Below are 18078 nucleotides of genomic sequence, written 5' to 3' on the forward strand. Positions count from 1 at the left end.
ATTTGTATCTCCAACATTGACCATACTCTTGACATTCAAATGCTGAACTCCTCTTACAGTCATTGTATAGAAGATCCGAGAGGATGAAGTAGCCTAAGCCAGATATAACATGATCAAGTAAAAAAATTTTCCACAACATGATTAATGTCTAAAACTACTAACACTGATTGATTGCTTACTGTTTGTCAACGTCATTTAACCCTCACAACGTTACTATGAAGTAGTTATTATCACCTCTAATTTAAAGATGGAGGTTAAGGTTCTTGTTCAGGGTGTTACAACTAGACAGTGGTAACACCAAGATTACAAACTGGGCCTGTGTGGGTCCAAGGCCCTCACTCTCAAACCACTATGTAGACTTCCTCTCTTCATAAACAGTAGAGCCACAAAGAATAACCTCAGCTACAGGCAGAACCATCACTTCATCTGTTTCAAGATTCAAACTCCAACCGTGCCAAGGAATCATTGCGTCTATGGCTGGGCTAGATCTCTACAGTCAACAGTCAAAATGTTAATTAACTTAGAGTTCAGTGCATTCAGGAGGGAATACGTTCAGGTTTCTTTAGTATTCCTTTTGTTACCATTACTAGTCTTAACTGTGAAAATATAAGGTACCCAGCACATCTAAAGTTAATTTGGAAATTAATCATAAAAATTAGAGCTATTAAACTGAAAACCGCTTATCAAGGTTCCAACATTCCAAAGGTATAGGATGAACTCTACATATGTGATATAAGTAATGCTATACGGGGGAGGTGTGGGAGAGGAGGGAATCCAAATTATTTAAATCAACTGAAAAGTTAAAATGAGCTTCCAAAACTTGGTAACAAGACAAAAAACAAAACTTGTAAAACATGGAGCTGTACAGACAATATTCTTAATGTAAAATTATGTAAAACAGCTTCAATAAGGAAACTAACAGCATTAGATATACTCTTAGCTTCTTATGTGAAGGAAGGCAGTAGTGGTAGAGGGCAAATAACAGGATGATTTACTAAGGAAATGAAAGAGGCCAATTATGTGCTTTATTTTTTGCAATTAAAGCAAAAAACCGTCTACAATTTGATGCAATGGTTTATGTAGGAGAGGAACGACAGCTTTTTTACTGTACAGAATAGAACAGAATAGTGGGAAAAGGGCTGGGATCAGAATCAGAGGATCAGTCGTTCTCAGACTTATTAGCTATATGACTAGACAACTGACTCAATTTACCTTAAGGCCTAGTTTTTTGTTTATTTTTACAATTGTATTTTTAAGTAATCTCTACACCCAACATGGGTCTCAAACTCACAACCCTGAGATCTAGAGTCACATGCTCTACCAATGGCATCGGCCAGGCACCCAAGGCCTAGTTTTCTCATCTATAAAAAGACTGTACAACAGCACCTGGTCCTCAGCCTCCAGTAAGAAGAGTAAAAACTAGCTATTAATATTATTATCAGTAAAGTGAAAGTGATAACACTATCCACACTTCTAGAACTGTAGTGAGAAATAATATATTTTAATAAACATTTCTATTTTTGGATTTACATAGCATATCTAAAAACAGAAATTGATTGTGTTTATTAAAAAGTCAAACATTCTAAAATTTGTAACATCACAAAGGCCTTTCTGATATACCCTCAATCTAAATCTTCCAAGTAGCACCCATTCACATAAACTAATCTACTCCTAAGAAAATAACAAATATAAAGATCATTCAATTTCACTGAGCAGCAATAATGGAAACCTACCCTGTGTCCATCCCCAATATACCAAAATGCTTAGAGTAAGTCAGATTTTAAAAATAAAACAACTTTGTTCTGATAAATGTATACACTTTTACATAGCAATTCTTTGATAAGTTTAATCAAAGATCTAAAGTTTACTTTCTCTATTTTCTTTTTTACCTTTTTGGAGTACATATATAAGTTTGGTGTTCTGCCTGGGACTGGAATGCCAGCTTTAGTTAGTTTTATGAAATACTTCTGCACTCGGCTGGCAACCTAAGAAAATATAATAAGCCATTTAACAAAATTACAAGACATGCATTATGTGAATAGTTCTTAAAAATTAAAATATACCTGTGTTATCTTAATGAATGCTAACAATCTAAAATTTATCATAAATCTAGATATAATTTTAAACTGCCACCAAACTCATTTATATGTTAAAATCTAGACAAAAAATCATTAAAATACAGGAAATTTGTTGGACTCCAAAGCTAAACGCATATTTTCAACTTGTGAACACTGCAATAAAAACACATCTATTAATATCAATGGTAATGCAAAGAAGAAAACTGCTATATATTTTTTTAGAAAGACAATCAGAGATATTTACTAAGTATGTCACACATCTATTAGCACAGCCTAACCAAGTACACAACTTGGTGCACTCACTAAACATTCAAGAGACACTAAATACATTATATTCTTATTTTTTAGTAATGATCTGAAGCAGAATCATCTCAAGTTGTTTCTGAAGAAATCAACACAAAATATACAATGCTAAAAACAAAACATAACAAAAAAAATCACATACTATAGCACTGTGTAGCTTAAAAATGATGTGGCAAATTTTATGCCAAATGCATTATCCTTCATTAAAAAAACTATCAAAAACAGGCCAGCAATATGCGGCCATCTCCTCAATTACCTGCTTTGCTGTCCTATTGCCCAGTTCATCTGCAATCTTCTGCCAGCGTCGAGATTCTACTTCTTCAGGAGGGTATTTCAGGAGTAGCTGTTCAAGCTTTTTCTAAGACAAATCCAAGACCAAGTTTAATACTGAGTTTCATAAATAAATACATTTACATAAATGAATAAATACATTCACACTTCCTTTTAAACTATAATACACCCCCCACAACTCTGCGGGTTAGGTCACTAGAAATCCTTGATGCGGGAAAATTTTCTAGTAAGGAATTTAAGCTTTACTAGGAAAAATGAGATTAGAGCATAAACCTATGGAAGAACTTAAAGATTCTCTGGTCACTTAAGTAAAAACACAGCACCAAAAATTTTTTTAATTAATTAATAACACTTTATGCATTTTAATGATTTCCACTCACCACCTTTTCTTGCTAGACTATGTTTAGGCTTGCCCCATATAGATTTAACAAAAATAACTAAATTCATTTGGATTTAGACAGAAACTTAAACTTTTCCCTCCTTTGTGTGGTCTTCCACTCAAATATTTGATTTTTAAATTCTGAGCTATCCCTTAAATTGTCACACAGTGCTAAAGATGAAGAATAAACTGGATGCTTGAAATAAAGGTTTCCTAAAGCTTTTCGAAAACTGCTAACTTTATTATAGCTTAGGAGTTAATCCTCATATGAAAGAGAGATGTGTCTCAAACCTTATCCATGAACAGTCCTAGCCTCCTAGCCGTATGCCAAAATGTAACAGAACACTCTGGTGTGGCTCTGTCAGCTCCCCTTCATAACAAAAACAAGAATTCACTTTGAGGCACTGTTTTACTTGGCCCCAGGTTTTTCCTCTCTCCCAAAGCTGCATTACAGAAACTTTAATCCACCCATTTCACTATCTTTTTCAATCTACTTCCCACAACCAAGATTCCCGATTTAAAAATCATCTCCAAATAGGAATTCATACGTTCTCAAAATCCAAAATTCTTGAAGTGGGCCAAAAAAAAAAAAAAAAAGTATACAGAATGAAGTTTAATATTTTGAATTTTTGGTTAAGAGGGATCACACACAACAATATATACTTTACTCATAATACTGACTCTAATCTGAACCTTTTTTTTAACCTATACAATTAGGAAATATCTATTACCTGTTCCTCAACAGTCCACAGTTGGTTAAATGTTTCAGGTTTGGTATCATCACAAAGGCGTCCTCTTATCATCTGCATATAAAACAAGGCTTTTGTCAAAAATAACAAAGACTACCATTTGATATAGCCAAATAATACACATATTGTGGAATTTTTTAATTTCAAAATATTTTAGTAAATTTATTATATAATGTATAATTTTTTATTGTTTAGAGAATGTTTTCACATTCCTTTATTTCCTTTGGTTTTATACTACTAGCAATCCTGTGATATAGATGACAACAACTTCATTTTAAAGAAAAGGAAATATTACATTTCCATTCTGAACCCACATGTCAATCAAGGTTCATCTAAATACTAGTGGCAAGGCCAGGACTCAAATCCTGGTTACATTACACTTACACACAAAGACCTCTTATTTTTAGAATAAACAGTACATGTCACACAGTGTACTAAGCATGTTACATGTACTATTCATTTATTCCTCACACAACTCTACAACACAAGTAATATTAACCCCTTTTTATATAAAAGGAAACTGCAGCTTGGAGGCTTTAATATAAATAACATTTGATGTTCCACCGCTGGTAAGCAATACAGCTGGGATTCCAACCCAGGTTTCTCTTAACTTCGAAGTTCATGTTCCCACTATCTTCAGTGAAACACTGCCTAAATTTTAAGAATACAAATCAGGAAATGTTAACATATTTTATCTATAACTCAAATCTTCCTACTCCAACACTTCATACTGTTTACCTGAGGACGACTGTTTGAGCCTTCTGGACCATCACTCAAAGGCAACATAGAATATGAAAGGGACTCTCCATCCTTCTTAGGATCTAAAGGACTTTTTGGTCTAGCAGGTAAACCTACTAAAAAGAAGACCATGTACAGGATTATTAAAGCAAGACCGCCAGATAGTTCTCTATGTAAATTCTTAACATGTAATTTCTTACCTTTATCAAAAACTAGCTTTACTCTCCTAGTATGTCTTTTACGATTTTTAAATTCTCTTTCAAAGTTCCCAAGGCTATTGGTATATTGGTCCCATACAATCTCAGGCAATTGAACAACTCTCTGTGGATATGGAAGCCCTATATCAGCCTGGGGGGAAAAAAGTGACAGTTTAAATTTAACTGAAACGTTCAGAGGACTCCAAATCTAAATTATCATCAACTGGGCACTTCTATTCACTGTTTGAATCCACCAGCCAATAAAGTTAAAGATAATATAGTCTAAACATTAAATAGTAAAAATGATAGCTGGTAAGGAAGAATGAATGATATAAGCACTATTTTTAGATACAGCTCCAAAGCTGAACTACATAGACATACTGTACTTTATCACTAACACACTTTAAACATAAATAACAAAGCCAAGAAAGGATTTTATCTCTAAGAACAGCATATGAAATGTTTTGATTGCAACAGATGAAACTTGACACATGGAATTCATTTTAAATGTACTCCCGTGTTCATGACTTATTCATAAAACAATGAATTATTTTCACAATAATATAACTCTCATCACATATACAAAAAATTATGACACCTTGAGAATCACAGCTACACCTTCATTCTACTTGGAATTAATTCAGTTACTTAACCAACCACCTTTATAGAAGTCATTAGTTGTCATAATTACTAAAAACAGATCATTATAATCAGTATCTTTTGATAGGGATTTTGGTTACATATATGCATGTTTTTTTTGCCAGAACTCACAGAATGGTACAATTAGAATTTGTGAATTTCACTATATAGAAATTTCACCTTAAAAATGTTTTAAAAATAAATTTTAGTTAATAATACACATTCTAAAGTAACTTGGTGTGAAGTGTTCATGTCTGCAACTTTAAAATGCATTCTTGCTATAAGATGGAATGATGAAAGATTGATAGATACATACATGATAAAGCAAATACAGTAAAATGTTAATTATAGAATCTAGGGGTGAATATGTGTATGTTAACTATATAATACTTCCAATTTGTCTGTGTACTTGACATTTTCCATAGTAGAATTCTGAGAAAAAATTAGCTCAAAAACTATGAAACTGAAAAGAAAAATCCAGTTTAACTGTTTGACACAGAATTCATAATTTTTATTTTATTTATATTACATTATCACCATCATCATAATAGTACACATTAGTCTAAGGTTCAACTTTTGCAAAATTAGAGTGTCTTTTAAAATAGTGACAGTAATACTGAAGGAAGCTAACAAGCCATAAATGTTCTCTGCATTCTATACAACAACATATACCACAAGTTTCCTCTATTTCAATTAGGAGTTTCTAAATGTCCATTAAAACAAACATATACATGTCAACAACTTATAGCATGGTAAATCTAAAGAAATAGGTAAATTAGGTATAGATGGTCCCCAACTTACGATGGTTCAACTTAGGATTTTTTCACTTTACAATGGTGTAAAAGTGACGTATGCAATAGAAACTGTGCTTTGAATTTTGATCTTTTCCCAGGGTGGCAATATGTAGTACAATACTCTCTCGTGCTGCTGGGCAGTGGCAGTGAGCTGCAGCTCCCAGTTAGCCACAGGATCACAAGGGTAAAAAATTAATACACTGACAACCATTCTGTTCCCATATAACCATCCTCTTTTTAACCTTCAGTATAGTATTCAATAAATTACATGAGATATTCAACACTTTATTATAAAACAGGCTTTGTGTGAAGTAATTTGGTCCAACTGCAGGCTAATGTAAGTGTTCTAAGCACCTTTCAGGTAGGCTAGGCTAAGCTATGAGGTTCAGTAGAATAGGTGTATTAAATGCATTTCGACTTATGATACTTTCAACTTAAGATAGGTTTATCAGGACATAACCCCATCTAAGTTGAGGAAGATTTGTATACATGAATAAACACACACACAAAAAAAGGAAAAATCAAACTTCTAAATTAAATCCAGCAGAAAAACTTCTTTGCAAGAAATGTAAGTCATAATTGTTCAAGTGTCTGGATTTAATGTAATTCTGTACAATTTGATAAAAAATTGTTAGATGGTCAATATCCCATCTCTGCTTCTGAGATAAAGTGAAAGGAAATTCAGTTCTAAATTATACCTGGAAATGGAGAACCAGCAAATAACTGACTGCCTATAAATCTAGTAAATAAGCATAATTGCATATTTTTGCCCAGCAGGGAACATGAATAAAGTAAGATCAAGTTTAATAAACCTTTAATATTTACTTTTCTATCACCATCTGTTTTAGTTGAATCAATTTTAAGTAACCACAGTAAGTGCTCTATCTTTTTGCACCAGCAAATGTTTAATAATGGCAATGCAGAATCAATAAACACCTAAGTGGACTCACTATACAAAGAGGGCAAACAGGATCCTAAAAAGTTTAGAAGTTTTAGCAAATCAATATACAGATTCTATATACATGATGATATTCAGTGATCTGAAGCATGGAGAGAAAGTAATGACTGCCAAGGAATAATACAGCTAGAGAAATCCAAATAATAAATTAATGCAACTAAGTGAAACAAAGTCCCCAGGGCTGTTCCCTCAACACCTAGTAGACCACTTTTTGTGACTCATTAAAAACTGGTAACTAATAACTATGTTACAGTGGTCATACTTTATAGGTTTTTTTGTTTTTTAAGGTGAGTAAGAAGAATCTTTTTCATAGTTTTTCAGTTTTAATGTTTTCATACAATGCTGATTAATATTACACCTCTCAAATTATTGAACAATCAGTGGGTCCCTAATTCAAGACACACACTATGGTAATAAATGCACATCTAAATTATCTCCATATTTACATACAAGAAAGTGATAAAACCTTGAATCACTTTCAAATGGTTAACTGTTAAATATGAAAGTTCTGTTTTAAGGAAAAGAGAAAATTGAAAGGAATTTTTACACTAAAATAAAGGACATTATAAAATTAAGTAAAATTTGTATCTTATCCTCATGTCTTCGGTAACCATAACCTTAAAGACATTTAAAATAGTTTTTGTTCTTACCACAAATATTTTCTATCATATTACAAGGGAAATTACAAAAGTAACTTCTATTTAAAGCAATTAATAAACCCTAAAGTAATTTTTCTTTTCACTTTATTAATCCTGAAGTCGTGAAAGAAGGAATACTCTCTAAGATGGGAAAGATAACAGGAAAAGATCCTAAAAATGGCTAGGCAATAGAACAAGCTCCTAATATAAAAATATTCAATTAAAGTTCCCAGCTATTTTCATTGGGGTATATTTTGTGTGTTCGGCGGGGGGGGGGGGGGGGGGGGGGGGGCATCATCCTGCCTTCAGTAGTATGGTTAGGTATAGAAGGGAAAAAAATGAAACACTTAAAAAATATTTACCCATATTGAAAGAATAAATCAAGTTATCACCAAATATATTCTCAGTAACAGTGCTCAAAAACAGTGCTAATATATACCTTCTTCTGGAGTTTCTCCACAAATCCAATGGGATTTTTTAGTGCTTCTTTCTGGTGTTTGCCTAAACTTTCAAGGTCCTGGACTGCTTGAGAACGCTGAGCCTCGAGTACAGCAATCGTCTGTAACAGTCTCTGATAACTACAGAGACAAAGAAAAATACCTCACTAAAATTTTCTAGTAACAACAATAAATTAAAAACTGAGTTCAAGCCATGATCTACTATTAAGCCACACAGTCTTTTTAAAGTTACCTGAAAGAGTTTAGTAAAACATATTACTGGGAATAAATGAGGTCTTCCTGAGTTACGAAGTACCTAGTCAGAAAATATCAGTTAGAGAAAGCAAAGCCTTATTCCCCCATCTTAAGTTTTTAATTCTTGAACCTGAACAAGTAAAGAAAATAAGAAGGCATCTTGACTTTCCAGCAAAGTCATTAGGAAACTGCTAAATAAAAATAAAATAAAATCATAAGGTTTTAGCACTAGGAGGAATCAGCAAATCCAGCCCCTCTGTTGTACTCTGTTGGGAGTAAGGAATCCGAAGTACATTTTCTTGCCCAGAGTTACAGGAAACTGTCAAATAATTCAGATATGATCTTAGGTGTCATGGTTTTCATTTACTCTATTATACTCCCACACAGGAAGTTTACTTTCTAGGCAATTCTTAACTATTGAACACTTTTAAAGAAGAAAGGCCTTAAAGATATTTACTCCCTATCTACAAAGGTCTGTTTAGCACAACTGACATATAGTTTTACCCAGAAAAATCTACTGTCTGTCATTATCCTGAAATCTCACGATGGTATGTGTATACTAGTTAATTCTCTTTATCTCTCTCTCTCTCTTTTTGGTACAAATTGTCCTGCTTCTCTGACTGATGTCTATTTCCACATGTTGATACACATACATATGGAAATATGTTACCCCAAAATCCTGAATGTTCGAATACACTGTGCAAAAACAATCAAGAACAAGTCATTCCAAGTTTGCTTCAAACTAAGTGGTTAAGTCCTTAACGTGTAAGTAAAACATAATTTTCTTTATGGCTTCAAATAAATTTCACTCCATTTCCCACTAGACTGTAAACTCCATAATGGCAAACACATCTGAGAAGTTCACTGTTTTATCCACTGTGCAACACACTTCCCAGCATATAGATGATCAATAAATATTTTTTGATTGAACAAATGAATAAACAGATGTTCTGTGCAACCAAAGTCTCTTTTAAGTTCAGAAGTCTGCAAACTAGCAGAAATTTCAAAGGTAAGACAATGTAATTCTAAGGTTCACAGCCATGGCATAATTCCAACATGACATTCTTCACCAGGACACTTTTTAAGCGCCCTGCCTAAAAAACATACGTTATTCTTGTTCTTGAAATGTTTATATTAAGGTAAAAACTGCTAACATTGAAGGGTAAATTCCTCTGAAGCTAAAGATACTTCATTGAAAAGTTAGAACTGAGTTAGAAAGCAAGGACCATACTAAGTCACTCCTGGATAAGTTACAGATATGGAGTCTAAACTCACTTTCACAAAGCTCTCATTTGCTTTGAAATGTATGGAGCATACAAACCCTGCCTATGCTGGCTGTTTCCACCAGGCAGGCTCACCCAGGCTCAATCTTAAGGTGACGGTAGTGAGCTGAGTACTGGAACCTATCCTCTCTACAATACTCTGAACTGCCTGCCACACTTCAACTTCAGAAGTCCTTCCCCACTAAGTGAAAAACAAAAGACTTCTCATGGTGTCTCTATAACATGACCTCTGTTTTAAGCAAGAGTTGCATACTTCTGTATCATCAATATAAAAATGGCTATGAGCCTATTAAATTTTCAGCAAACTGTTGAAAGCACAGTTAACAATAAGGAACAAGAACAGAGTTATAGAAAAAATAAGCACAGGCTTGAAAAAAAGTGCTACAGTCAGGGCACCTGGGTGGCTCAGTCGGTCGAGCGTGTGACTTCAGCTCAAGTCATGATTTCATGGCTTGTGAATTTGAGCCCTGCTTTGGGCCCTGTGCTGACAGCTCAGAGCCTGAAGCTGCTGCAGATTCTGTCTCCCTCACTCTCTCTGCCCCTCCCCTGCTCTCTCTCTCTTAAAAATAAATAAAAACACTAAAAAAAAAATTTAAAAAAAGTGCTATAGTCAGTTGTTGCCACTAGGAAGAAAGCCTCTCTTTGAAACCAATAAATTGTTAACAATTTTTAGTGTACTTAAAGTATTCCACAACTCTGACTTTAAAAAAATATTTCAACAGATATGACAAAGTATAATTCTTCAACCTCTAGTTGCTTCTCTTTTATCAAGATAAAATGATTATCAAATTGAAAGGCCTATAATAAACATTGGTAAAAGTCTTAAAATCCAGATTAAGTGAAATTAAGAAATATTAAGAAAATTAAGAAATATTGAGAAAATAGTAAAGTCAAGTCTTCTAGTCCACCTAATTTGAATTATTTCCTAGAGTATTCAGAGATTTTACCAGTAAGATTACCACATATATCCCCATACAGAAATGGAAGGAACTGTAAACACCTGGGGTGACATCTTAAAAAATATATATATATGAAAAAAATTTTAAAAATATGATACAAGCAAACATATTTTCAATCCCACCTACCCACCCACTTAACCTCCAAAAACAAACTACTGGAAGCTGATCCAGACATCAATCAAGGCAGGATTCATTTGTTCATTAATTTCATAATTATTTACTAAGAGAATAAGATGCTAAAGCTTTAGTAATTATCAAAGTAAATCAGGCATGGACTTTAGGTATAACAGAGGAGCTACAATTACACCAAAGAGGGAGAAAAAAAGCTATACAGGACTGAATGGACAGGATTGGCCATTCTGTTGGGGACAGAGGATGGGTATGTGAGGGTCCATCATATTAGTCTACATTTTTGTAAGTCTGAAATTCTCCACAATGAATTAAAATAAGAAAACTTCAACTTAATGGAGGATGTTACCATTGTATTCCTCCTGGACTGGTCAGATCATCCCTCTTACTATATTCAGTTCTGCTTTACGAGAGACAAACAGGTTCATGAAAAGACAAGATGGATGAGAAAGTATAGAATAAGAAATAACAATAGTGTCTAACATTTACTGAATGTATACTATAAGCCAGACGTTGTACTTTAAGTGTAATAACACAGTCCTCATTATAAACTTGTAAGATAGGTACTATTATCTCTATTTTACAAATAAGGAAACCAAGGCACAGAGTAAGTAATCTGTCAAGATCATATAGCCATTTATTGTGGAGATGTGAGGTAAAGAATGGTTAAAGACTCTAAGAATATTTAGCCAAGAAATTAAATCCTCCAGTAGAATACTGTTTCAATCTTTATTTAATACACAGCTATGCAGAAAAGGAAACAGATTTGTTTTACAGGGTCAAGAGTCAAACAAGAATCAAATTGTGATAAAGGCACAATATGAAGAAAAACATTGTCTTAGTCAAAACTAATAAATGAAGGCAGTATAGCACCCAACCACAGATATTCATACAGATATTTAAAGGAAATTCAAGCACTAAAAATACTCACACTCTTTAATTCCAGTAAAACATGCTACTTTCACACTTTTGCTACTCATTCAACAAAGTAATCTGTAGAATGATTTTTTTAAATGTATATACTTTTGTATGAATGCAAATATAGTAACATCATTCCCACAAGGACAACTCTGTATTAAATCTATCAAAAATATTTATTTCTAAAAATGAATCCAGTGCTAAAAATAGTAGGCTTACCTGTGGCAAAGAATTGTTAATTTTATTGTTGCATGTCTTCAACATAAGACAACTTTAGCTTTTATATTATGGAATTATATTTGACTAAAATATAAATACTCTTCAATTCTAAATCTAAGTTATTTCACTACCGTTCATTATCGAAGCCCTCTTGAATTCTTTATTTACATCTGTGAATATAACACATTTATATAAAAGAGTATATATAGGTGAAATTTTTGGTGTCTACAAGAGAATACCAAGAAATTAGCAGTCTAGAAGTTTCATTTTAATGTCCAATTTCTATACACACTTTAAGAGAGACAAAGGAAGAAAGAATAAGATTTTATTTTCAACTAAACGAGAATCTTTCCCAAGAAATTAGATTTCCATTTCTATTGTGGAAACAACTTTTAAGGTTGCATGGCATTTGCTATCTTAAAAAAATAATGAGGGAACATTTTTAAAAACCCAAGTTGGGGGGCATCCTGCCAAAAAGTTGACCTGATTGTTCAGTCATTAAATAGTGTCATTAAAGACAAAAAAATATAGAAAGCTATTCTAGACAAGAGGTCTACAGCCTTTAGCCTGTTTTTATAAACAGAGTTTTATTAGAACATAATCACACTCATCCGTTTACATAATGTCCATGGCTGCTTTTTTAGCAACAATGACAGAGTGGAATAGTTGCAAAGTACAGCTGATCTCCAAAGAAAAGTCTGCTAGGCCTTGCTCTAGATTAAAGATGCAGAGATATGACAATCAAATGTAACATATGATCATGAATTAGGTCTCACAGGAGGAAAAAATGGACATTTCAGGGGACATTTTTGGGGATAGATGGAAAAAATTTAAATATGGATTATAAATTATATCATTTTATTGCATCAATGCCAGACTGCTGGGGCATAATAAGGTATTTAAGGTTATGCAGGAAAATATTCTAATTTTTAGGAGATGTATACTGAAGTGTAAGGGTAATGAATCTATAATATACTTTTAAATGGCTCAACAAAAAAAAAAGAAAAAGAAAGAAAAGTTTATAGTACATAGGATGGGAGGGAACATGAGGGGAAAGGGAGAAAGGGAGAGAATATTATAAAATGTTAAGCTAAAGAGCGCTGGGGTAGCTCAGTCGGTTGAGCACATGACTTCAGTTCAGGTCATGATCTCACGGCTCATGAGTTTGAGCCCCACACTGGGCACTGTGCTGACAGTTCAGAGCCTGGAGCATGCTTCAGATTCTGTGTCTCCCTCTCTCTCTGCCTCTTCCCCACACTCTCTCAAATATAAACATTAAAAAAAATTTTTAATGTTAAGCTGTTGACTGATGAATTTAGCTGAAGGGCATACTATCCTTCTAGCTTTTCTAACTTTTATATATTTTCTAAATAAAAACTGAGTAATGGAGAAGCTATTCATTATGCTTTGCTACTGAAAAAGAACAACTTGATTATCCTATGAACATTGAACTTGATTAAACACTGAAAAAACTAAAGGAAGTTGATTTAAAAATAAATTTATTCATTTAAATTGTACAAAGAAAAGGGAAAGGAGTATAGAAAAACTTATAAGCCAACCAATGTTTTCACATGTGTGCACTGGTGAGCAAGGAGGAAGTAAGAGCAAGAGGAAGAAGAACAAGACATACAGTGGATATTATTTTCAACAGGATAAAAACTATATAAAATGAATCAGTTCTCAGGAATAACAATCAGGCAATTTTAAATGGTAACAAATTCCATCCTAACAACTTACCAGCGTAAAACAATTTAAGGGAAAATGCTTCAATTTACTCTACACCATCATTTCAATCAAGTAAGGTATTTCTACTTTCTGCAAAATACTGAGCTCAACACATACATAATTTAACAAAAATTATTTTGATATGAGCAGAACATACATATCTTAAAATTATCAATTTAGTGAAACAAAAGCTGTGATACTTTCTCTTCCTTCGTGAAGAGTTTCAAACACTGAAACTACAGAAAAGCAAAAATTCATTAATTCATAAATGATTTCTCACTATGAAAATTAGATGATCAAAAAACCTTTTATGATATTCTGTGTTAAGACGGAAATACCTCAGCTTCTGATAATATGCCTTTGCCAAGTACAAAGATCAATTCTGTATTGAAAATAACTAAAAACCCTGAATTAAAGACAAGTTAAGAAAAAATCATGTACAGTACCCGTTTATTTTAAAATCATGGAAGAACTGTTAAGATGCTAAGACTTTTTATTATCAGGCCACAATCTAACTGAAGGCACAAATTAGGAGTGTCAAACAGCACAAATCTGCTTTTGCCTTGATGGCAGGTACTGGACCATGTAAGCTTGGGCTCAATTTTCTATATTTCACTTGCCCAGGAAACAAAAATCAAAGCCACTGAGGCAGATAGTCTAATAGGAGATGTTCTTCCCTCAGGCTCATCTACCCCTCACTCCCATCCCATAGAAAAGTTGCTTTGGGACTAAGAAAAGCCGCGGATAAAATTTTCAACCACAAAATGCTGTTACCATAAGACAGTCCAAATCATATCACCTGGGTGGCCTTAAAGAACCATGACTATTGTTTAAAGCAGTGCTTCTGGACTGATGCATACAAACCCATCCCCCACCAAGATACCCACAGAAGCAAATGCAATCTTCTCTGGATGAATTCATCTTTACCCCAGGCCTCAAAGATAACCCATTAAGAGTTTTCCAAAGAAAGTAAAAGCTCACATTTAAAAATTATCAAACATACAATAAAGTAAGACACACAGAGTCTAGGGAGTCTAGGACCTACCAAAGGTAGAGGCCCTGGGAAACAAGCCTATGCTTTGGCCTTGGATCCTAAAGGGCTACACCCCAGGAATAAGGGTGAAAAGGAAGTAAACAGCCCTCTCAGAATGGACTAGTATATCTCAGTTCATAATTAACTAGTACACTGAAGATGCACATACGCCCAAGACCCAGATATCCCATATGTAGGTACCTTACTTCAAGAAACTCTTGAATATACACAGAGGCATATATTTATAGCAGACCTATAACCTATTCATGATCCCAAACCATAAATAATCCAAATGTCCATCTAAGCAGAATGGATAAACTGTGGTTTAGATATACAATGGAACACTATACAGCAAAGAAAATGAACGAAGTACATCTATGTAAATCAACCCAGATCAATATCACAAACATACCATAAAAGAGTACATGCAGTGTGGTACATAAACTAAACTAAATTTTGGGGCGCCTGGGTGGCTCAGTCGGTTGAGCGTCCAACTTCAGCTCAGGTCATGATCTCACGGTTTGTGAGTTCGAGCCCCGTGTCAGGCTGTGTGGACAGCTCGGAGCCTGGAGCCTGGAGCCTGCTTCGGATTCTGTGTCTCCCCTCTCTCTCTGCCCCTCCCCAGCTTGCACTCTGTCTCTCCCTCTCTCAAAAATAAATAAACATTAAAAACATTTTTCTTAACTAAATTTTATTATTTAGGGATACACCCTAAATGGTAAAACCTTTTAAAACAGCAAATGAGAGAGAGTACACAAGCAGGGGAGGGTGAGGGGGGAAGGGAGATTGAGACTCTTAACCAGGCTCCACCCCAGTGCAGAGCCCAATGTGGGACTCACATGGGATCATGACCATGAGATCATGACCTGAGCTGAAATCAACAGACACTCAACTGACTGAGCCACCCAGGTGCCTCCATATTGTATTTCTTAACCTGGATTGTGGTTAAACAATTATAAACTGTTTGATTTCATAATTATTCCATATCTGTATGTAAATATTTCATTACTGTTACATGCACAAGAAACTGCACTTTTTTTTTAAAAGGGAAAGTTTTCTAGGAAGAAGATGTTACAGAGGGAACACTTCTACATTTAGAACTTTATTTAATATTCACACAGGAGTCCTGGTTCAAATCCCAGCTCTATCAGAAACTGTGGGATTTTCCTCAAATCACTAAACCTTAGGCCTTAGCTTTCCCAGCTACAAAATTAGAAAAATGGACCAAGTACATAATTGCAAAAGCTTTTTCACAGTGCAAAATTCTAGGATTATAAAATATTTGTTCAATTCTGGTCATTGTATAATGGTAAGTGAAATAAGACAGAGGAAGACAAAGATTTCATTCATATGTGGAATTTAAGAAATAAAACAAATTAGCAAAGGGGAAAAATAGAGAAAGAGAGAAACGAAGAAACAGACTCTTAACTATAGAGAACAAACTGATGGTTACGAGGGGGGAGGCAGGTGATGGGATGGGTGAAATAGGTAATGGGGATTAATGAGAGAACTAGGCATCATGAGCACCAGGTGATGCATGGAAGTGTTAAATCATGATATTGTACACCTGAAACTAATACAGCACTGTATTAACTATACTGGAATTAGAATTAAATAATAAAATACAAAAAAAATTCTGGTCACTCATTTCACATTCTGAGTTGGAAATGAAGTCATTCATATTGTATTCATAAATACAGCATCAAGTCATTCTTTTCTTCATAGAGAATCCTATCTGATACCTGGGTTTTATCAGCTCCGCCCATAGCAAAAAGTATGCCAAGTAACTGCTCTCAGAGAGGAAGGTATTTAAGAAGATCTAAGGGATAAGTTTCCCCTACTTCACAATGTCTACTCATGACACATTAATGGCTTTTCTCTCACAGACCTTACTTCCAAAAAGAAATTGTGTGAAATATAATAATCTGTATGGTTTATGAAGAAATTGGCTATTCTGGCTCTAGGTCACCAGATAGTATATTCCCGAAGGCAGTAATTTTTAGATGCATCTACCCGACTAGTTTTTAAAATGTATGTCTTATTTATTGTAGTGTGCTACGCTTGAGAGGAAGGCCATTTTTCTACTTCTTTAATACTGTCCCACAGCATATTAAGATTCAAGAGACATAGAAAGTGCTCATAAAGATTAAAAAATAAAAACCCACAAAAGAAAATAGGAAGTGAACAGTTATTTGGATGACTTTTTAGCTGTTAAACAACTGCATACAGAACACTGTTATAACGGTATGTATGTTCTTGTGAGTTTTTAGGGATGCTAAAGATACATACAGGTTGGTCTTTTTCCACATGTAAGACTTAGAGGGACAGAATAAATGGCAAACTTACCAAGTTTATGGATGACATGAAGCTGAGGATAGCAAATACTGTAGATGAAAAACATCAAGATTAAAAAATAACAAGTCAGAATACTAGAAATGATGAAATTTAACCACATGAGCAGAAAGTATGGAAATGAACTACAGTACAGTCAAACAAGTACAGAATGGCATGAACTTGCCTTAACAGGAACAGAAAATTGTGAGCCTCCCAACTGATCCTAAGTTCAATTATGATGCTAAAGTGTGAAATAGCTGCTAAAAAACACGTAATAATAGCTTAAACTTATATAAACCCATTCAAACACCTACCAAGTATGCTCACTGTACACAGCACTATGTAAGCCAGTCTGAAGGGTACAACTATAATCACCACGCAACCCTACATCTTGATCGTTACAATTTAGGTAACAGAGTGTACGTGTGTATGTGGTAGTTGCTTATTTAAATGTGGGGGAAAAAAGGGGTGCCTGGGTGGCTCAGTCTGTTAAGCGCCCAACTCTTAACTTCGACTCAAGTCCTGATCTCGTGGTGCATGACAGATTGAGCCATGCTGGGCTCTGCACTGACAGCACGGAGCCTGCTTACGATTCTCTCTCTCCCTCACTCTCTGCCCCTCCCCCACTCACACATGCGTCCACACACTCTCTCCCTCTCTCTCTCTCAAATTAAACATTAAAAAAATAGCAAATACTGAAAAGCAAGAAAGCTTCTAAAATTCCTATTCAATTCCTAAAACTGGCAAAAACTGTAATGATTAATATACTGCAAGAGAAAACACGTAAAATTTGACTAATCATAAGTGCATAAGCATGTTATGAACAGAATGATCATTCCTGAGAGACTCAAACAATATTTTATATAAGAAGTAAAATCCAAGTAAACTCTGAAAATTTATGATAATTCAATAGGAAAGAAGGTTAAGATATTCCAGGTAGAACAAACAGTGCAAGGAAAAGCACAGAGGCAGGTTAAGTGGCATGTACACTGAGATAACAGTGATAGTACAGAGAAAATACA

At 34.3% G+C, this 18078-nt stretch overlaps 1 protein-coding gene across 6 annotated transcripts in view; it reads right to left on the minus strand.

Moving 5' to 3' along the window:
• The window catches only part of ZZZ3 (zinc finger ZZ-type containing 3), a 102328-nt gene that overhangs the window by 11026 nt on the left and 73224 nt on the right, over positions 1–18078 (minus strand). For 5 of the 6 annotated variants that reach the window (XM_086717330.1, XM_086717327.1, XM_086717328.1 and 2 more), the window contains 6 exons: positions 8204–8342; positions 4739–4886; positions 4539–4654; positions 3783–3854; positions 2638–2739; positions 1890–1985 (listed from right to left, as the gene is read on the minus strand). In XM_086717330.1, coding sequence (XP_086573456.1) covers positions 1890–1985; positions 2638–2739; positions 3783–3854; positions 4539–4654; positions 4739–4886; positions 8204–8342 — 673 coding nt within the window. The remainder of the gene's footprint in view (positions 1–1889; positions 1986–2637; positions 2740–3782; positions 3855–4538; positions 4655–4738; positions 4887–8203; positions 8343–18078) is intronic. The other variant, XM_086717331.1, reaches the window with a different exon arrangement.

This window comes from Puma concolor, chromosome C1 (assembly GCF_028749965.1).
Source record: "Puma concolor isolate L17-30 chromosome C1, mPumCon1.1.hap2, whole genome shotgun sequence".
Lineage (NCBI taxonomy): Eukaryota > Metazoa > Chordata > Mammalia > Carnivora > Felidae > Puma > Puma concolor.